This window comes from Kogia breviceps, chromosome 9 (assembly GCF_026419965.1).
Source record: "Kogia breviceps isolate mKogBre1 chromosome 9, mKogBre1 haplotype 1, whole genome shotgun sequence".
Lineage (NCBI taxonomy): Eukaryota > Metazoa > Chordata > Mammalia > Artiodactyla > Physeteridae > Kogia > Kogia breviceps.
In genome coordinates this window covers 102,508,588-102,530,218 of record NC_081318.1, presented here as the reverse complement: position 1 = coordinate 102,530,218, position 21,631 = coordinate 102,508,588, and the positions used below count along the sequence as shown (strand labels likewise).

General features: G+C 47.0%; 1 protein-coding gene across 1 annotated transcript in view; it reads left to right on the top strand.

Annotated features, from left to right (window-relative positions):
* The window catches only part of GLI3 (GLI family zinc finger 3), a 295,745-nt gene that overhangs the window by 86,565 nt on the left and 187,549 nt on the right, over positions 1-21,631 (top strand). The window contains exon 3 of the mRNA XM_067042882.1: positions 8,801-9,043. Coding sequence (XP_066898983.1) covers positions 8,801-9,043 — 243 coding nt within the window. The remainder of the gene's footprint in view (positions 1-8,800; positions 9,044-21,631) is intronic.

Genomic DNA, 21,631 nt, shown 5'->3' with positions numbered 1-21,631 from the left:
GAAAGTGTTTCCCAAAGTTGCAGACCTTTGTGGCTAAGTAGCTGGAAGTAGGCTGACCTCTCCAGTAAAAGCGTGAAGAATCAAAACGTGGTATTTTCATTTGGATTTCTCGAATGCACATTTCAAAACTAAGGTCAAAGTGAGCAGTGGCTAGAGGGAGCTTCTGTGGTTAGAAACCTGACCTGGGCAGCCCCTGGCCTTGCCCGGAGGCTGGGTCAGCAGAGGCAAGTGCCCTGGCACCATCCCTAATCCTGTCCCAGCGCGGGTGGAGCCTCCAGCTCCTTTCAGTACAGTAATAATATTCGCTTGATATTTAAATGCACTCTCTGGAGGGTCTGATTCCTCCCATGGAGTAAGCATGGCCTTTAAAATGTTATTAAAAATATAATACCACCATACGCTCAGGTTTTCGTATTACCCCGCCTTCTTTTTTTTTTTTTTTTTTTTGCGGTATGCGGGCGTCTCACTGCTGTGGCCTCTCGCGTTGCGCAGCGCAGGCTCAGCGGCCACGGCTCACGGGCCCAGCCGCTCGGCGGCACGTGGGATCTTCGCGGACCGGGGCACGAACCCGCGTCCCCTGCATCGGCAGGCGGACTCTCAACCACTGCGCCACCAGGGAAGCCCCTACCCTGCCTTCTAAAAACAAAAACCAGGCAACATAAACACCAGATGAAGCCAGTTAAATTTGTGTTCACCCCTGCAATTTAAAAAATGGTGGAAAAGTTAGGAAATGGGACTTTGATGTTAGGGACGGGGACAGGGTGGGCGCGAGCCTGGGAACCACCATTCAAAAGTGCGGCCAGAAGAAGCTGTCACATACAGAGATTTTTTTCCTGCCTACCTTTAAAAGACGAGCAGGAATTCCCTGGAGGTCCAGTGGTTAGGACTCCGCGCTTCCGCTTCAGGGGGCACGGGTTCGATCCCTGGTAGGGGAACTAAGATCCCGCAAGCCGCCTGGTGCGGCCAAAAATAAAAAATAAAATAAAGGAAGAGCAGGCTCTGTGTCCTCCTGCTGGACAGGAGCTGGGGTAGATCTCCAGGGCGATCGACAGGCTTGGTCCCATTGGAGGATGCAGCTGGCGGCAGCAGCCTGGACCCTCTAGGCTTGTGAACAGACATTTCACTATTTCTGTTATGACTGTGGGTTGCAGATGTCATTATGGAAAGTTAACTGCTCAGGTCTGTAGGTAAAGCAAGGAAGAGGGACTCTTCATTCTTTGCTTATAAAACACTTAAACTAAGTTCTCAAAGAAATCTCTAATACTTAAATGTTCCTGAAACTGTTACTCGCAGATAGGCATAAATGCGCTATTAGCAGAAGGAAAAAAATTGGGGCCCTCCTGAGAATTTATTGTACTGCCTTTGATGTCACTAATTAACTCACTCTGTGTAAGCAGCGGCTAGCAACTAATAGCAGGCTAATAGAAGAAGCTTCATGACATTTTAGAATTCTTAATGCAAGGAAGGGTCTTCGCGAGCTCAAGGAAAACAAGGAAGATCTCTGTTTTATAGGAGAGCCTGCCGGGACCCTCAGGGGCCTGTTCTGGTCTTTTTTTTTTTCCCTTCCCAGGTACAGGTGGGGCTTGGCTAGTGCCTTCTGTCTGGAAATTTGAAAGCTGGTTAGTAAGGTTGGGTTTGTGCTGGGTGATGCTGGACCAAGTCACAGCGACTCTTTGCTGTTCACGTCATTAACACCGTCATTAACACCGAGAAGCATCCTCCCAGAGGTGGGCAGGGGTGTGGACCTCTGACTGGTGAGGGTTTAGAGAGAGGCACAAGGAAAGAGAATGGAAACCCTATAGGCCACAGGGCATGCCTGGTGACGCCTCAGACGTGAAGCTGATGGTGTGATTGGCTCCTGATTTTCCAGATGGCAAGGAGCCCTCATTGTATGATCTTTTTAAAAAGGCAAGAGGCTGCTTGCTCTTTGCTGCCCTGGGACAGTCATGTCAGGTTTGCCCTTCGGTTTATCTAAAGTCTCATCTTGCTTTCTCGCCACTCTTTCTATCCCAGGAGCCCCTTTTGAAGACGCTTGGAGCTCTGTAAGCTGCGTAGTAGGGAGTGAGGCCAGAAATTGCCTTGGGTTCAGTTCTAACCTACACTTGGGAGCAAATAGTTTCTGGTGAAGGGCTGGTGGGATATGGTTCAGTCTGGACTATGTTTTGTTCTTTGGCAAAAAGAACTCTAGAAATGTTAAAACAATTATGGCATTCGTACTACTCTGATTGAGGGCGTTTTGTACTTTCTCTCCTTCCCCCTTGGGATCTCCTGGTTGATGAAAGTGGGAAGAGAGAGCTACCCGTTAATCCTTGAGCCCATGATCTTTGAGGGGAGGGTCGCCACTTGAATTTCTCCAAAGCCGGCTGCCCAGCCGGCTCGTGTTGCAGGCCTTGCAGTCAGTTTAAAGGTTGCAGACAAAGCGGAGAGCTCTCCCCAACCCATCTGGGCCACTCCCTCTATCATCACTCATTGTCAATGGGAGATGTATGTGTAGCCTCACAAGGGCGATGTCTGACCCCAAGGGCATTGGAAATGTTCTTAGAGAAGGCATTGTTTACTCCTCCCCTTGGAAGCCAAGCTCTAAGACATTCTAGGGAGTAGCCTCTGGCTTAGGCATCACTGCAATCAGGATGGAAAGAGGCAAGATTCTGCTTATAAAAACTACAGGAACTTCCCCCCAACCCCCAACTTCCTGGCATAATTCTACAATGCTTACGAATGTACTTATTAGCCTCTCCTCTTTCATTTCTGATCTCTCTTTGGTCAAAGTCTTAGAGAGAATTCTGAAACAGGGAGGCGAGGCCTTGGGTTCCATTGGTTTTTATTCAAAGAAAATCAGAATGTAAATAGCCACAGAAATAAAAGCTGACAAGATGCAACCAATGTATCATAGGAAAACATGAAATAATGCTCTTTCCAAACACAGCTAGGCAATTTCCTGGGAGGAAAGCAGAAAATGATGCTCTGTTTCTTGCTCAGAAGAGGAGGATGGGGCCCCAGGCTTGTGGGAGCACATTAAAAACTGCAGTAACACACAGATGCCATTGGTCGAGCCTCAGAGTGTGAAAGGGTGTGTGTGTGTGTGTGTGTGTGTGTGTGTGTGTGTGCAGCCTGTATAGGGCATGTGCGTGTCTTCATGCCTGTGGGGATAAGATGCTTCATGGTACTAAGACCCTGAGGTTGGATGTCTCACTATGGATTTGTCACTGGGACCCTCTGGGTGCTTCCCAGGAGTAGACTTACGTTGATAAAAACTTAATAGGAGAGTATCAGAGGTTTGAAAATGTCTGTGCATCAAAATGTAATTACTTTTTTCTCCCTTTTATGATGGTTATGGGGGTGGAGGCTGGGAGTGCTTACAAGTTCCAGGTATCATTCCTCAAACCTGCCTGGGAGCAGAACTCTTCTCCTGTTAACAGGACTTTGTGGCCTCAGTAAGGCGTGGCTGGTATTCCTCTTACATCACTGACTCATCAGGGATGTGGCTGCCTGTTTCTGATTAGGAAACTGGACCTAACACCTTGTCCTGCTGCAACTTTGGGTTCTGGTGAGGATCGAGTGAGATGATATAAATGATAAAGCGCTCTGTAGTGGAAAAGGATTATTTATTTTCTTAAGGAAGGGGGCGATGTCTGCTGGTGAGGGGTCAGGAATAGCCCTCTATGTGTTGACTGAGCCTCAGCCCTGTGTTTTAATCCATTTGAAGACCACTTGATTATATCGTTCAGTTTGGAAATGATGAGGTTTCACAAACGCAGACCTTATTAAACACGGAAATATTATTTTCTTGTTCGAATCCCATTCGCCTCGAAATCTTTTTTCGAGTATGCAGTCTTTTTTTTTTTTTTTTTTCCCCTTAACATTTTGTGGCTTCTCTCCCTCTCCCCAGCCGCCCTTGTCTTTTGGGCTCACTGAAATCTGAGTGCCACTTTTCTTGGAAAACCTGATATTCTGACTTCAGTTTTGTAATTTAATGATGGAGAGTTTCCTTAGTAAACCAAATTTAGAGTCCTAGAATGCTTATCTTATATCCAGACCTTGAACATAAAAGGCATTTTATACCCGCAATTGTTCATTTAATGAGCAATTGCAGAGTGCAGGCCGGTTAAGGGATTGAGCTATATGCACTATTATTGCAAGAAGTATTCCGAAATACCAGAAATAGGACGTAAGCTCTGATCAGGGAGACTGCGAGCACAATTACCTTCTTTTCAAATCCTTCTGTGACACTGCAGGAGGAAAAAGGACTTTGAAACTTGAAAGGAAAGAGCTTGCTTTCAACCTCAAAAGCTAGGAGGAAAGGGCTCTGAAATTTGCTCTGAATTCCCAATTCACCATTAGCCTGTTTCTTCCTTTAGCCTCAAGGCATTCTCCGCTTTTTGAAAAGATGTTAAGAAATTCAGTCACAATAGAGAGCCTAGTTCTGAACGTGTTTCCCTCGGTCCATTGAGGTCTGGGCTCCAGCCTTTGTGTGGAGTGAATTGAGCTGAGCGGCTAGCTGGTTGGAGAGAGGTGAATGAGCAGTCGCTGTGCAGTGGCAAATTCTGGCATAGAAAGAAGCTCCCCCTCTTCCTTTATTTTCCAGCGTGCATTCCTGTACAACCCTGCTAGTGGCCATATGTGGCATCGAGCCTGTTCTTAAGTCAATACGGGATCCTTGGTTTATTGCAACTCTTGTTAAGTTTGTCTTGTAATTGAAGCTGCTGTTGACCTTGCTTGGGGACCGTTTGTAAAACCGTTTATTTAGCATAAACTGAAATAATAAACCCTCCTTCTCTCGGGCTGATTGTGATAGGGTGACATTAGTTTGATTTAATGATTAGCCAGCCTGACCCTTCTGCTGGAGAGAGCAGCTTGAATAGAGAGAGTTCACTCGGAAGCACTCAGAAAGAATACTAATGAGCTTGTTAAATTTAGCATGGCTCCAACCCCTTTTAATTCCTCTAATGGGAGCAAGCACTGCCTGGGAGAGGGAGAGGGCCAAGGCGCAGGGAGGGGGGGCAGGGAGACACCGAGAATGTTCCTCGAGGGTCTGCACCGCTAGAGAAAGCCCACCAAGAGAAGTTTGCAGAAAGTAGCTAGCCAGAGCCTGGGACGAGTTGTAAGTATTTGTTCTCTTTTGCTCTGTGTCTCTCCTGTGTCTTGGGGGAAGAGAGTAGTGATGCTCTTAAAACGGGATTTCAGGGGACAGCTTAAAATCCGTGTTCGTTTCAGAGGTGAGCACGTGTACCTTCCGGGAGTTCCTCCTCCGCTAGTTCGGTCAGGGGGACAGGAGGTGTTCCTAGTTAGTCATGCAGTGTAGGGTTTTACTTCTCTATCCGGAGAATCTTCTGAAACTGTTCTTTCCGGTCCGAGGCGAAAGAGCACTTGTTTCCTGCGTCGCGAGGAGAAATCGTCCCAGAGTTTGTGAGCAGGCACAGGCGCGTGTGTTGAGTCCTGCTTCAGGCAACACGATTACTTCCTTGAAACCTTCACCGTAAACGGTCTCAGCAGTATTGGCCGCGAAGCCACTTTTGAGTTTTTAGAGTTTATGGCACTAAGTGTGTCCCATGCCATGTGGGTTGCCTTTGGAAGAGCTGGGACAGTTTCTAAAGTGAGGTGCGGGGGCAGCTCTCCATAGGGGGGTAGGAATTCCCTCACTTCCACTGGAGCACAGATCTACAGAAGGCAAGGGGGTCCCAAGTGGGATCCCGATGACAGTTCTGAAAATAATTTTCTCCTGAAGCTTTTAGTGAATTGCATGTCTCAGTGTGACCCCCGAGCTTTGCAGCTGTTGAACGGAGAGAGGCATGAACAGTCGCCTTGTGTTTGGCTGTTCAAGTCCATTGGCAGATGCTTCTGGAGGACTGGGCTGTTTGCTTACATTTTTGCAGCCGACTTCTGCCTGTTGCCATGGTGGACAGTATGTTTCTGTCAATAATTTGGCCTGGCGTAGCTTGTCTGCGTTGACTCTCAAACTTTATTGAACAACTCAGCTCAACTGAGCAAGATTAGACAGCTCTCGTCTTTTTGGCTCGCTAAAGCGGTTGCTAAATTTATAAGAGCAGGCAGGAATATTGCTTGGAAAGTTTCCTTTCCACTGTAGAGTGCATGCTTTCAAGCCTCTTAGCTGTTTGTATTCTGGGGCATGTGTACTGTCAACTTTTCTTCTGAATGCCCCTCAGAATCAACTCAGTACACGAGATCGAACTTCATGAAATGATCGCCGGCTGGAATTGTCTGCAGGGGGAGGGTAGGTGAAAATTTGGGAGCTCTGACTCTTGTAAACGTCAGTCAGATGAGAGTTTCCGGGTGAAAAAAAATTCTGGCCTGCATTGTACTTTACTAAGGGAATTCATTCTTTTTTTCAGTATTAAACGTTTGAACTTTGCTGATTTCTTGTTATAATTGGATATTCACACGTGTTGTGTTAACTCTCATGAAGAAAATAATTTTTAGCTAAAAAGTCACCCCCGTTTCCACTTACCCCGCCCCACGACTTCCTTCTCCCACCGGTGGGGAGAAGGTGGGAGGGCTTTGATCAGAGGATGCCAATTAGTCATTGATTCCTGAAGTTGGATTCAGATGCTCATCCGAAAAGGCATCATGTGGAAGAAACTCACTCTGTTATAGGGATGCAGTTTTAAGAGAAGAAAAGTTAATTTCTTCTACGAAGATTAAGTCAAGGGAATCCTGTTTTAAACCTGGTACAGATTAGTAGTGGGGCTCGGTTAGTCACCTTGCCCAGAGAATGCTAATTATGTGCCACAGCCCCATTTGACAGGGGCTTTCTGGTTTTCCAAATGAAGGCCCATTCTACAGAATTGCACCTCAGCGCTATACGGTTGAAATTGGAAATTTGTGCGTGTGCAAATTAGTGGAAAATATGACTTTGGTCATTTGTGCATTATAGGAATTTTTATAAAACCGACTAAGAGTTTTGAAGTGTTTTTGACACCCTTCTGCTTTTACCTCACTGCAAACCCTGGTTCTATAGCCTGCAACTTTACTGCTGATGAAGTATGAGAGTGGCCTAGGGCATAAAAGTATTAGTCAGAAGGGAAAATAAGAAGGTAGGGTTTATTTTTTTAAGAGTTTGTTTTTAAATTAGCAAAAAGCATGGTTGGAATTGCTTTTGTAAAGATCAATGGGTGAAAATGTGGGATTGCACCATTTTCTTTTTTAGTAGTTACTTGATAGATTAAACTCGTAATTTATCCCATCATTACAAGGTTTGGGGGTGAGGATCTGCACAAAATAACGCTAGAATAATGTTTCACGGTTATCCAGCAGTAGTCAGCCAAATTACTGTAAAGTCCGGAACATACCTCATTGCCTATTCAGTTTTGGAAGTCATTTGCTAGGCTAAAAAATAAAAAAATAAAAAATAAAAAAATACATTGCTTGTTTCTTCAAGTCCCAAATATAGGCAGAAAAATGAGAGTTTCTACTGGCTTTAGGTAGTTCAAATTATTAGTCCTCACAAAACAGTAGTTGTTACTTTAGTTTGTATTTTCACGCTCATTCACATTTATAGCTATTCTTCTGAATTTGTCAAAAGAGCTGTGAAACTGCTAAAGCATACTTCTTCTGTTTTTTTAGAGGCTCTCAGCCAGACATACCTGCTTTTTGGGATACTTTGAAGAGAAGTTTGTGTATTGAGATTAGATGAGTTCAAAATCTGCTCATCTAAATAGTACAACAGTATTATTATTTATACCCAAATATAGTTTTTGGTTTTAGGATCAGGAACAGGAAACAGCTTTCAAATGAGGTGTCTTAGCAGGTGTCCCAGCAGCTTGGTTTCCATCAGCACTTATCTGCCAGAGCACAGTCTGTGGATTAAACACAGAGCTTGTGTGGGCGCAGTTTAGAGTGTGTGTATGATTCTAACAGATGAATTGGTCCACTAGTTGTGGGTTCCGATTGCCAGTTCAGTTTGATTTTATGCCTCGGCTCTTTGATCTGCTATTATAGAAAGGTCATCCAATCACATTGGCAGAGAATCATAGTGGACAGATGGAAAGTTCTTAGAGATGAAAAGGAGAAGTATTAGGGATCCGGCATATCAGCAAGCCATTGCTTACATGTTAGAAGTGATGTCTGGAGCCCAGCAGAGCATGGATGGAGATCGGCGTAACTGATGCCCTCCACACCCATAACCTCACCCCGTTTTCGTCTTAGCTCTCAGCTCTGCTCTGTGGGCTGAAGCAGGAAGGGTCCTGCAAGGGGCACTGTAGGTTTCCATGATTGGCCTCTTTATCCCTTGGAACCAATGGGTTTTCTGTCCTATGTCTGGCTCTGTTTAATCTCTCAGTGGGTCACAAACCTGACTTAAAAAAAAACCCCAAATCACAAAAACTTCGGGATCGCTTTCTAACAGGTCCTTTTCTGAGGAACAGAGGTCCCTGGCTTCCTAGATCACTCGGAGGCCTGGCTTCCTCAGATCAGGGGAAACTGGACATCCATAGCCTTAGGCTGGCGAATCTTTCAGTTCCATGTGGGACCCCCGGGGATACTGGAGAGTCCCCGCTGAGCCTCCCTGGCAGATCCGGCTGGAAACCAGGGATGAGAATTTGCTGACCCCCTACCTCTCAAGTGAATAGGTTCATTTCCTGCTCCCCTTCCTCCTTCGATTCTTATCTTGGACCCTCATTCATCAGCAGTTTTGGCTCGAGACTGTCCCGTCGCGGTGTAGCTTTCAAAGTTGCCAAGAATGAGAAATCGGCTTCTTTGGCGGCGGGGAGAGGGATGGAGAGGGAACCCTAGTTGATGGCTGTTCAAAGTGCTCACAGAGTTTCCATTTCCCTTCCTTCTTCAGAGGATGAAAGTCCTGGACAGACCTATCACAGAGAGAGAAGAAACGCAGTCACTATGCAGCCACAGAGCGTCCCGGGGCTTGGCAAGATCAGTGAGGAACCTTCGACATCCAGTGACGAGAGGGCCTCGCTGATCAAGAAGGAGATCCATGGGTCCCTGCCCCACCTGGCCGAGCCCTCCGTCCCCTACCGCGGGGCTGTGTTTGCCATGGACCCCAGGAACGGCTACATGGAGCCTCACTACCGTAAGTGGTCCCCTCCCCGTGGCACTTGCTGTAGGAGCCACGGCAGGCTCTGCGTGTGTGGGCGTGCGTGGGCACGTGTGTGCATGAGCTTAATTAACGAGGTATTTGGCATGTATTAATTTATACAAATGGAATTTATACAAACGTTTAATTTACTGTCTGCTTTACTTCTTACTTCTCCCACATCCTCTCCGTTCTTCTTTTTAGGGAAAGCCATTTCCTCGCATCCCTAAGCAGCTCAGGCCCCGGAGGGGGTTGGAGGGCCGCCGTCAGGAAGGTGTCCATCTGTAGCTAATCCACATGGACCTTTCCCGGGAACTAGAACCAGATTTGCTCCACCCAAGTAGATGCTGCTAGAGGAAAACTGGTAGAGGGGGGCAGTTATTGAAGTGGGAGGCATTAGCAGATGTCTTTAACGGCAGCCATTCCCCTTTTCAGTGATTTGTGTTTGTTTGTTTGTTTTACTTCATTGTTGAGAAGGAACAAACCTCTTCTAACCAACCAAGGCCGAATTCCTTCCTATGGAAGATTTTTCTATGCGTTCTACTTTCTTCTGGAATCAGCAGACCAGAAGACCTCTGGAAAGCTCCTTTTCCATCACTCAGAAAGTTTAAGAAGTTAATTAGGGCTCCAAACACACCTATACAACGGTTTTCTCCCAAGGCAGAACATAAAGGAAAATATATAAGGGTTCAGTTTATTTCTGGCCTGGTTCTAGTTAAAAAAATGTAATTCGGTGGTGGAGTAATGAAGTTCATATTGAGATGCCCAGGCTTGCAGCTCTTGATTACAGATTTATCACCTTGCCAGGATACAGACCTGCTGTTTAACCTTCCCGGCTCCGACTCCAGATAATCCATGGCGCTCCAGGGAGGGGGGGACTGGTTTATGTTTCCCTTTTTTCCACATCGTTCAGAAATTTTAGTGTTTTAAGGCAAAAGGTCATTAGCTAGATGACTGATGAGTGAGGACAGCTGATTAGTGCATGTTTTTTGGCTCAAGAAATTGCCCGGGATAAAAGCTAATTTCATCCCTTCATTAGTTGGCTTGAAGCAGAGGGAAATGTTCGCTCATCAGGGTGCAGATCAAAGAGCTTCGCACAACCTTAAGTCTCGGTAAATGCTGCTTCTTCCTCCCCGCAACGAGAGTAGATTGTTGGTCAAGATGGAAGATACATTATTTTCTTCGGTGGAGGGAGATTTTTTTTTTTTTAAGTGGTCAGAGGCATGGAGGGAAAGGTTTGATGGCTTCTTGTTAGCTTTTAAAAAAGGCTACAACTTCTCTGTTTAAAAAGTGCTTCTCAGCCCTGTGGCTACAGTTGTTCCTTTTACAGATACAGAAATAAGGAGGAAGTGTAGTGTGTATGTTCCTTTCCTTCCCTCGTTAGAGGTCTCTTTCATTTTATTTTATTTCTCCTTTATTTTCGAAACGAGAGTTTACAGCAGTGTGGGTACGGTGTTTCTCGCAGCACATTCCCGAGTTTTCTACATTGTATCTTTGTGGATGGCTCTGCATTAGATCTCATCCATGCAGAAAACCGGAGGCACTGTACGTACTCTCGACCTATATTAATATTCCCGGACAGTACGCTTGCTTACTTTTGAAAAAGGGTCGAGTCCCGATTATCCGCCACACGTTCCCTGCCTTGTTTTTGCCCCTTGAGGGGAACACAACTTTCCAACTTTCCCCATCTCATATTTGTGTTGTGTTTTCGATTCCAGATGCCCACTAATGGGTGAGGTAGTTAATTGGTCAGGACAGCTGCCCGAAGTAGGCAGATGACTGCTAACTTTCTGTGTGTGCCGTCCAACTTGCAGCTTGCTCTTGGCCCGTTTGTTCTAATGGTTTGCCCGTTGAATTCTCTCCCCGTCGTTTGAAGGGACGTCGGGGATCTCTGCACACCTGAGGCTCTCGTCCCCCTCTCAGTGGCCCATGTGTGCAACCCCTCCCCCCCTCCCGGGCCTCCAGTGGAGTACGGACTAGCATGGGGCATTGGAGAACTCTTGGTGGCCCTTGGGAACTGTTCACTGTCACCTGTTTAGGGGACATCGCACCCGTAGGTTGGTTATGCTTCAGCTTTTCCCACCGCATTTTCAAATCACTGTTAAAATCACGTGGTAATTTGTAAGCAAGGTAGGTCTGTCACCAAATGGCAAGTGCCATTTGGACCCTCCGTCTCCACGTACTCACCCAGTTGGACATGAATAAATGCTATCGTTACATACGTCGTATGGATGGGGAGGCCTCGGGATTATAGCTCAGCAACCAGGGCACTCAAGTTCCAGCCTTGCCACCTACTGGCCGTGTGACTGTTGCCAAGTAGGCTTGTGCTCTCAGGTCCCTCTAAGGCTCCCTTCCTAACTGTTGACTGGGAGTGATGTACAGACCCCCCCCACCCCAGTCCCATGGCGTCCATGTGACAATTAAGCGAGACATTGCCAATAAACTATTGAATACAATCTCGGGCTCATGGCGAATGCATTGGGATCATTACGGTAGCTGTTTCTCCTCTGCCTCATCTTCCTTCTCCTGTTCCTCCTTCTTGCTCTTGCTTCCGTTCCTTCTTCACCATCATCATCATCATCCACGTCCTCACCACCATCTGTACGTGATGCATTCACTCTCCAAACCGACGTGTTTTTTTTTTTTTTTTTTATCAGAGTTGCAGTTGTGTTCGGTTCAGTGCAGACTGGCTTTTCTCTGCCAGACCTGCTTTTCTCTCTCCCTGAGGTCAGCATCTTCTATAAATACAGATTACAGATGGAGTGAGTTGTAACCCTTACGGAAAGGGTGTGCGGTTAGCAAGGGGTGCCGTGGCCCTCTGAACAGAATCCTTTCTCCATGAACCTTAGCGGACAGACTATCATTTTTTTTCCTGTTTGGGGAGTAGAGAAATTTTAAAGCTTTTACGTGAGTTGGAGCTTTAACCTTTTCAATTCCTAGCAGAATGTGTTTTATGTAACAAGCACAGACTTAATACATGTGGAAAAATTTAAAGTATAGGGTTAGGTGTTCATGGTAAATAATTTAAAGATGTCCCAAAACTAAGCCTCAAGGGGTCAGTAGGATATGACTTTATTTCTTCTAGAACCCTGTTGGATTATTTAATCTTCTACCGGTATAATGAACATTTTTCTAAGGTACCTTGTAATAATATTTATCCACCTCACGTGGATTTAATTATCCAGATAAACGACCGATGGGAAGCTGAAACTGACACATCTTCTAAGAATCTTTTACTGTGTGTGAGAAAAGTACCCTCGTTTTAAAATGAGACGTAAAACTTTGGCCACGTTTCTTTACCTTGTCTCAGTCGGCAGCCTTGTCAAGAACATAAGTTCATTGCAGACCTTCGGTAGCTGACGGTTCAGAGCATCTTTTCAGGCCATTCCCTTTTCCTCTGAGTCGTCCGCCAGCCCCACCAGACGGTCGGAGGGGAGAGACTCCTCTAATCCAGTGTATCTGAGCATGTGAACTCTCACAGCAATTCCTGCGTTTCTCTGTGGTTGGAAAATGCAGACGTTCCAAGATGCCTAATTTGTGCTTCTATATATACTAACTTTGTATTTCTGACGTGTGGGCAGGCTTCCTGTAAGACCGGAAAAGGGCAAATCGCTTTTCCCCTCAGAAGGACATCTGTAAAATTTTTATTGCACAAGACTCTGTTATACTTGGGTAGGCAATGTTGCATCTTCACAAATTGCACTTAGGGCGGGATTCAAAGTATTTTCGGTTTTGTGGGTTTCACTTAAAAAAAAAAAAAGAAAAAGAAAACCCCAGGATAGCGGGCACTTCAAACATTTGCAACATATGTTTGGAATAAAATCCTCACCGGGGGATTGGAGGGTTTGTCTCGCCAAGGGTAGCTGTGGATGGGGTGTATGTCAAGGCAGGAAAGTTGATGTTCAAGCTGCACGGCTCAGACCTGGGGTGGTGCTGACAGGCTGGCTGCTGCAGGATCACTAGCGCTTTATAATTGGGGAGAGCGCGGGAGGGGCCCGATTTGGGGAATCTGACCTCCTTGTCCTGGAGTCAGGATAAGGATCCCCATCTCCGGCCCAAAGATTTCTCAGCAGTTTTATTCTGCTCCTGCTTCATCTGTAGCCAGAGATTTCAAACCACCATCACCCCCCCCCCCACCCCGCCTTCACTTAACCACTGTGCATTTCTTCTTTTATAAACGTACAAGGCAGGTGACATAATAGTTAAAGCATTCCTGTACCCTGGCCGACACTTAACTTTTATTCTCTTCCCCATTACAGAAAACATGTGTTGCGTTTTGTCTTCTGTCTCACTGTGCGGAGTCCAGTTTTTTAACGGTCCCTGCAGGGGTCTTGGTGGGGAGTTTCTTGGAATCACCAGTCATGTCATACAGATCCCCTGCTGGTTTTGTTAAAGGCGGGGAGGGTTTAGAAAGATGCCGCCTTTTCTAAAATTTCAGGTCTCTTTTACAGTTTTATAGTTGTGTGAAGACTGCTTTCCTTTTGCCCCCAACTGCTCCCAAGCAGTAATTCCTCCTGGAAAATATGATTCATTCCTCCATGTAAATGCTTTGATTGAAAACATACCGCTGGTATTCTTCCTTATGTTTCCCAGCTCAGATGACAGAACTATTAGTTGCTAATTAGCAAAACCTGAGGAATTAGTTTAAAGAAAAGAAACTGAATTTTTAATTGGCTGGCATTTGTCTTCTGTGGAAAGCTGATGTGCTGAGCCCACTTGCCTTCTTATGTGCTAAAAAAAAAGGGGGGGGCATGGAAGATGTTTCTTCTACCTGTCTGTCTTTATATTGGGTGACTTTCCGCACCCTTTAGAAATACGTTTTCTAAGCGAGGGGAAGGGAAGAGGTGTATTTTACATATTTAATGGATTTACCTGCTCACATTTCTTTTACTCTTGGAGTGTCATCTGGAGGCTGTGAAAGACAAAGATGCCTCCGAGGCACAAGTGAACAGTTTGGTGTTGACCAAACTGCAAAGGCAGTGACAGGCCCCCGAGCACATCCTGTTCTCATCCAAGCTGTCGTTTCAGTCTTCTGAGAACAGTTGACAAGCCAATCAGGAGTGTTGCGATTGTTTCCCCCCCCCCGCCCCCCCCCCCCCCCCCCCCCCCCGCCCTTGCAAACTAGAGGGTTTTCCCAGAAAGACTGATGTTGGGTCATACTCTGGGGGCTTTGCTAGGTGTCTTATATCCTGGGCTGGTCGTCTTGAATTGTAGGCAAGCTGGAGTGGGGAGATGCAAGCAAATCTAGGAAGTTTTGCAAAACTTACTCGTGAGCTTAAGAATAGCTCCCTGCTAATTTTTGTCCTCTTAGAAATTCAATGTAAGGATCCAAGCTTTCTTTCAACAACCTGGAGGTAATGTTTTAAGACCAGCACCAGTGAGCCAGTTTCATAGATTTTTTTTTTTTTTTTTTTTTTTTTTTTTTTTTTTTTTTTACAGAGCTACATTGCAATGCAACTCTGCAGAAAGCGGTAGAAATTTAGGGATCATTTTTAGGGGGCTCCAGATTTCACTCTCCCCGCTGAATCTTGACTGCTCTCATACTTGACGTGACTGTGATTCCACGCGTGGGTCTTCTGAGATAATGACTGAAACTGGGACCCAATGCGGAGAGGAGCACTGTGACCTTTGGAAAAATGAGCTATTGATTGTATCCATTGAATTACTTATTAGGACATACTTACTAGAGGGGACCAGGGAGAAGCCTGAAGGCCATTCCTCCAGGAGAGGAATAGAAAGGGAAGGCAAAGGGAGATGATGTTCTAGAGAGAACCAGTTGGCCTCTTGGTGCTCTGGCCCTGCCCTCTCACCCTCTGTTGTCCACATGGTGCCCCCTGCAGGCAAGTCTGGCTCCGGAGGTCCACCGCTCAGGCCGCCCTGCTCACACTGTTTTCCTCCCAGAATAATTCTTGGCTTTCCTCCTCGCCTTCAAGTCCTACTTATTCTTTTTACTAAAGATGCACTTCCTGTGAAAGACGTCTCTAAGTCCCATCTCACAGGGATATGTTCCTACCCTGCACTCCAAGTTCACGTGTAACTCTCACCCTGAAACACATCGCAGCTGTATCCTTGGGCTGTCCGTGTATGTTGGCCTGATCTCCTTTGGGATAAGGTGATAGTCCGGACAGTGTTTCGTTCTTCTGTCCTCCAGAGTTCCAGGCAGGACTGGGAGGGCTCGTTAATGCAGAGAAGGGGTGAGCGGTTCCTTGCTTGGCCTCAGTCACACCGTAGATGAAGTTAGTCCAGAGCCTGTCGGTCAGAGGTGGCTCCTTGGTAAACTGAAGAGACTGCGACTTCTGCATCCATTTTATAATTCACCCATTATATGCAGCCCCTGATCCACACTTACTCCCCTCCCCCATCCTTTCTGAAGGAACGTAAGCAGGGTTTAAAGTGTTTATAACACATTTATACATGTGTAAACGTCAAGAATATTTGCTTCTGCCTACCTATAGCACATTTAAAGCTGCCAGAATGCTCAGGCCAGGTGGGATATGGTACTTTGGAGGAGATTGACACTTTGCTCCCAGAATTGGATGAGGATCAAGTCGTTGTAAACAGCACGGGATTCTCACAGGAGATTCACCCCTCCTGTGTGTTTTGAAGCCTGTCTAAAATCGAAGGGGTGGGTACCTTTTCCTGTAGTTAAGGTGAGCATGATACTTGTTTTCCCCTTTAGCAAGTTTCGGTGATTTGTCTTATCTTCAGTAACCTCTAGGCAGTTCATGATTTCGGTGACATCTTTCCCACTCATTAGTGTCCAAGTATGCGTGTAATCCATGGTAGTGGACTCCTCCATCAACAGATAGATCAGGATCGTGAATCCAGTTGTTTAACTATTCCGTGGAATTATTTTCCTTTCCTAATTTGGCCACCTGCCCAACACCCAACACAAGCGGCAATGTTTTTAGTTGCTTATGATTTCTTTCCCACCCCCGTCCCTCCCTCCTTCCTTGAGAAAAAGCACGAGAAACACAGCAATGCCTGCCATTTCATAGCCATCTGCTAACAGCTTTCCAGCCTGTTTTCTAACAGAGGCAACATTATCCTTGGCCCCCTCCTCCTTTTTGTTGTATAATTAAAGAATGTTACCTTTGATGTCTCTTGAAAGCTGCATCTCCTGCCTTGCTTTAGCTTTCTTGATCTTGTACCTATAAATCTGTGCTGTATCTTCATCCCACCTAGTGAAAGGGCTGGATTTTTCTCTTTGTGCCTTGTGCAGTTTGGTTTAATATAGGGCAACCGATCTGGCATTTTATGGCTCTGTCCTTCTGACGTTCTGATAGAGTTTGGATTCTTGTGGAACTCTTTGAAAAGTATCCAACTTTCAATCCTTTTAGCTTTTACATGTGGGTCTGTACTTGGGTCTCTCCTAAAATGCATTGCTCTTATCTTCCTAATACCTTCCCTTCTTTGGGGGGCCTCCTGGCTTTTTGCTAACCTCAGTGGGTTTTTTTTTTTTTTTTTTTTTTTTTCTGTATGCGGACTCTCACTGTTGCGGCCTCTCCCATTGGGGGAGCACAGGCTCCGGACGCGCAGGCTCAGCAGCCACGGCTCACGGGCCCAGCTGCTCCGCGGCACGTGGGATCTTCCCGGACCCGGGCACGAACCCGCGTCCCCTGCATCGGCAGGCGGACTCTTAACCACTGCGCCACCAGGGAAGCCCCCTTAACCTCAGTCTTTGATGAGTTTCTTCCTCTTAGAAAAAAAATGAAGAAAGTTCTTGGCTTAATGAGCTGTTTGTATTTTTGGTTCCCCTGTCAGTCATTTGTTAGTGAATCATGCTTACTGCGTGTCGCTTAAGTGCTAACAAGTGTTGGACAGAAAGAACAAGGTCATTGCTTCCATGGAGCTTCAGGCCAATGGGACAATAAGACAAGTAGATAAGCCCTTGGCCTAAAGTCGGCACAAAGGATGTATCATAAAAGATAGATGCAGGGCCCCTGAAGAGAAGGTAACACACATACCTCACCCAGACTTGATGGGTCAGGAAGGCTTCCTGGAGGAAGTGACATCTCTACCTGTGACAGAGAGGGTAGAGAGGAACGTTTTTGAAGGCGTGGAGGCCAAAGGAAAACATGTCACTCGTGAGGACCCAAGAAGACTCTGGGGTTGGTGGGTGGAGCTTAGGTCAGGGAGTGACAGGAGACAAGCTGAAGAGGTGCAGGTGAGCCCTAAGACTTGTTTCATGGCCTTTGTGTATTTAAGCAGGTCTTTGGGTAACTATACTTCCCATCACCAGCCCAGGATTTGTTGCAGTTTAATTCACCTCGTCCTTCTGCTTTGCCACTGTGATTCCATCCCCAGCCCCTCCCGACTTCTCTGGCTGACTTCTTTTTTTTTTTAAGAAGATGTTGGGGGTAGGAGCTTATTAATTAATTAATCAATTAATTCGGTTTTGCTGTGTTGGGTCTTCGTTTCTGTGCGAGGGCTTTCTCTAGTTGCGGCGAGCGGGGGCCACTCTTCATCACGGTACGCGGGCCTCTCACTGTCACGGCCGCTCCCGTGGCGGAGCACAGGCTCCGGACGCGCAGGCTCAGTAGTCGTGGCTCACGGGCCCAGCCGCTCGGCGGCACGTGGGATCCTCCCGGACCGGGGCACGAACCCGCGTCCCCTGCATCGGCAGGCGGACTCTCAACCACTGCGCCACCGGGGAAGCCCTGGCTGACTTCTTATCCCGTGGTCGTCAAGGACGTGCTGCTGCTTCCCCTGAGTCGTGTGTTATATTTTCTTTTGAAGACAACAAAATCCATTTCTACTTGTTCTCCAGCTGCTGAGCTTTTCTGTATTAGGTAACCCTGATAATCGCAATAGCTGGGTCTCAAAGGACAAATCCCAAACACTGGGAAATAAATGTGGTTTCATTTCCAGTGAATCAGGAATGTTCTGTAGCAAGACACGTCTTAACTTCAGAATGTAAGGTTCACAATAAAATAAAAAACCTTGAGTTTTATTTCATTGAAAAACACAAATCTCCTAACGTCAGCTGAGCTAGAGGAATTGTGCAAAGGGCCCACGGCAAGGTTGGCGAGAGGGGCCAGAAATAACAAAGTGAAATTCAGCTGGGAAATCAAGTAGCTAATACCACTGGGGGAAAATGAGAACAAAGACTTCCAGGGGTGGGATAAGCCCGCAATCTGGCCTGGACAGAAATAGTCTTAGGGGAGATGGGGGGACCCCTAAGGAGGAGCCGGGCCTCTCCATGGAGGGCTGCAGGGCTAATCAGCGGGCATTGTGTAGGTCAGAGGAAGCCCACTCTAGGAAGCTGGGTGTTTACTCGTCCACTTGGGGGGGCCCCACATCTGCATCCTGACTGTGCTTGTGACTTGTGAGTGGGATCAAAGGGGGGCCTGCTTTCCAGTTTAGAGAGGAGCAGAGAAGTGTGCATGGAGCGTCCTGGGAAATGGACACCACCGCTTCTTTCCATTTGCTTTCGTGAAATAAACCTGCATTCGAATTCGGCAAGATTTCAGGTTTCCTCCCCAATCCCTGTTTTTCCCCTTTAAGTAAGGAATGTCATAGGATGCCATCATTCTCCCCCCAGACCCCACTCTCCCCCCAGCATCTGTGATTCCAGCTTGGCTCGACAAATATGACCACATAGGTTGACTCTTGAGCACATGTGTAGTTCACTTCTATATTTAATGTATAAGATGTGGGATGCATTTCTATATATAGCCTCTGTGTTTTATCTTTAATGATGTCTTAAGCATAATGTTTGCCCATGCCATTCCACAAATGATGATATAGAGAGATGGTCAGTGAGAAGTTGAAGGCACCTGAGTGCCTCCTGCTTCAGGTCTTGCTCTGCTGGGTACATGATGCCCGATCCTCATTCTCAGTTCAAAAATTCCATGCATCTTTTTGAGTGTCTTGCTCTAAGTCAGGCACCGTCTAGGTCCTGAGGGGCTTGTCAAGACCAATCAGGTCCAGGCTTTCGTGGAGCCCACCTTCCAGCCAGAGGAGATACACACCAAACTCAGGGGCAGAGACGTCAACGAGATAGCACAGCGGGTGCTCTGAGTCCAAACACTGAAACAGGTGGTGTGCTGGGGAGAGACTCGGGGTGGAGCTTGGTGCCTTGGAATGGGCGGACAGAACAGGGAAGGCCTTCCTGGGTGGGGTTTTTGCAGCTGAGACCCAAGTGATAAAAAGGAGTCAACCTTGGGAAGGTCCAAAGGGAGAGCATTCCACTTAAAGAGTGGAATCCGTGGGTTTGCCATGGCCACGTGCCGGAGCAGAGAGAAGGTGAGTGTGCTGGGCCGGTGGGGGAGATGAGTCGAGGGGCTCTTGGTAGGCAGATGGAAAGCCAGTGGAGGGAGTGACGTGATTTGATTTTTTACTTGAGGGATATCTCTCTGGCTGGTGTGTGGGGACTGTCCTGAAGGGGTGGAGTGTAGAATTAGGGAGACAACTAACTGTCAAGAGGTGTTGCAGTAGCCCAGGTAGGAACTGGTCCTTCTGGCTTAGAAATTGGAGTGGGCAGAAATTGAGCCCTCACTGTGTGCCATATGGCACGGGCTTTGTCCTTGAATTCATTAAATCCCCGCAACAACCTTATGAGAGGCCGCCATGATTTTCCCCAGGGACGGATGAGGAAACTGGGGTCCAGGAAGGCTAAGTCACTTGTCCCTTTTTACCTGGTTCAAAGTGGCCAAGGCAAGATTCGAACTTAGGGAGTTTGCCTCCAGAAGCTCAAATCCTTAACTCATGCCCCTTAACTGCTGAGACTTCAAAATGGCAGTCCGGGTCCATACAAGGGCCTGGGCAGGCTCTGGCTCAGCAGGGAACTTAGGGATTCTTCCAGAACTGCATGGTGGTGTTGCCCCTGGTGACGGGCAAGGGTCTGGAGGGTCTTGGGAGGGCAGGCTGCGTGCCACTCGGGTCTCCAGGTCTGGACCGTCAGATCCTAGCGTGGAGAACACAGCTGTGCTCGGTGCTTCCTTTGCCCTTGCTATGTTCCAGGCGTGGCTGCGTGGGAGAGAAGGAGAATTTGCTTCTCGGCTGAGACACTCTTCCAAAGAATTGGAAGTTACCTATGACCTGAATATGGGGAGGCCTCCTGGTCCTCTCTGTGTCTCCATGTTGGGGGAATAAGTGTGGGGGGGAACAGGGGCAGTCACCACAGGCCCATGAGTGGAGCATTCATCGTGTGCCAGGCGCTGGGCTGAGGACCCCATAACACGATCTCGTTTAGTTTTCGCACACACGCGTTTGGCATCTGCGTTCACTGAGGCTGAGACCTGGGGTGATCATGTGGCCGGCTCCCAGGGACAGTCTGAGTCTGGATTCCACGGCCCAGGGTTTGGGAGCCAGTGAGGGAGGCTCCACGTGCACTGCTCTCCTACTTGTCTTGTTAAATAAACTCTGTCTCCCCACCGTGTCCCTGTTTCCCCCATAGCTGCAGGGGCTTTGGGGCCATAGGCTGTCTGTTGGATCAAAGATGGATTCGTTATGTGAACTCTGCATTCCGAAGAGCAGCCTCTGAGTAACCGGGGCTTTCACGTGTCACCAGAATAATGCAGTATCTGGACCCACCTAGGCCAGTCTGGGGACAGCTCCTCCAGCTGCACTGAGGCCACCATGCCATCCCTCACCTGTGTCTCCTGTGACATCAGAGCAGTGGACCACCCTGCCCCACCCGGGGGAGGAAGCGGCAGGGAAAGAGCATCCCTTATTTATAAGTATGTTTGGAATGTTTACGTCGGAGAGGGAGAGAGAGAGAACCATAGTCTTTTCACACAAAGGCATCTTCTTGTCCCACTAATATGGGCAGTTCCTGGTCTCTCCTGGCTTTGGGGTCTCAGAGACACTGAAAGAATCCTGATTAAGAAGCTGGAGGAATGATTTATGAGGAAAGATGAAAAGGACTGAATACGAATAACAGAGCCAGTGCAGGCTAAAGAGACACACGGAGACTCAAATGAGGAAATAGATGCTAAGGAAAGAAAAGACAGAAACAAATGCATGAAGACAGTCAAGGAGGAGACCAGGGGGATGGGATCCCTTTCTCTCAAGGACCTGCAGGCAAGACTGACGTTTGCTTTAAAGACTGATGTGAGTATCAGACCCTATCTGCATAGAGTTACAGTTCAGGGAACTTGATCGGACTTGAGATAAATCTGGATCTGGTCATAAAGATACAAGTTGAAATAATGCTTTCCCTGTATCAGGAGAATAAGAAACGTTAATGTGGAGACTTTCAAGAGTGGCTACCATCCCCTGAGATACTTATAACTAGAGCAGTCTAAAAATTATAGACAATTGCTTTAAGGTTTTTAGAGAAAGCAGAAGGATGACTTAGATATTTTTATTCATTCCCCAGTGTTAACTTAGCACTACACATAGTAGAAATACAAAGTGTGACCCTGGCTCTTGATTTTATATTCTGGGGAGAGATCGCATGAAACAACACATGAAAACAATTAAGTCCCATATCAACACGTATAAAATAGCAGGATGAAAGGCACGACCTGGGTCTGGGGAGGGTGATTTCTGATTCCATCGGGGTTTTACAACAGAGCTCTGACTCCATGGCAAATTTAAATCCGGTATGAAATTTCTCCTAATTAACATTTCCCTTCT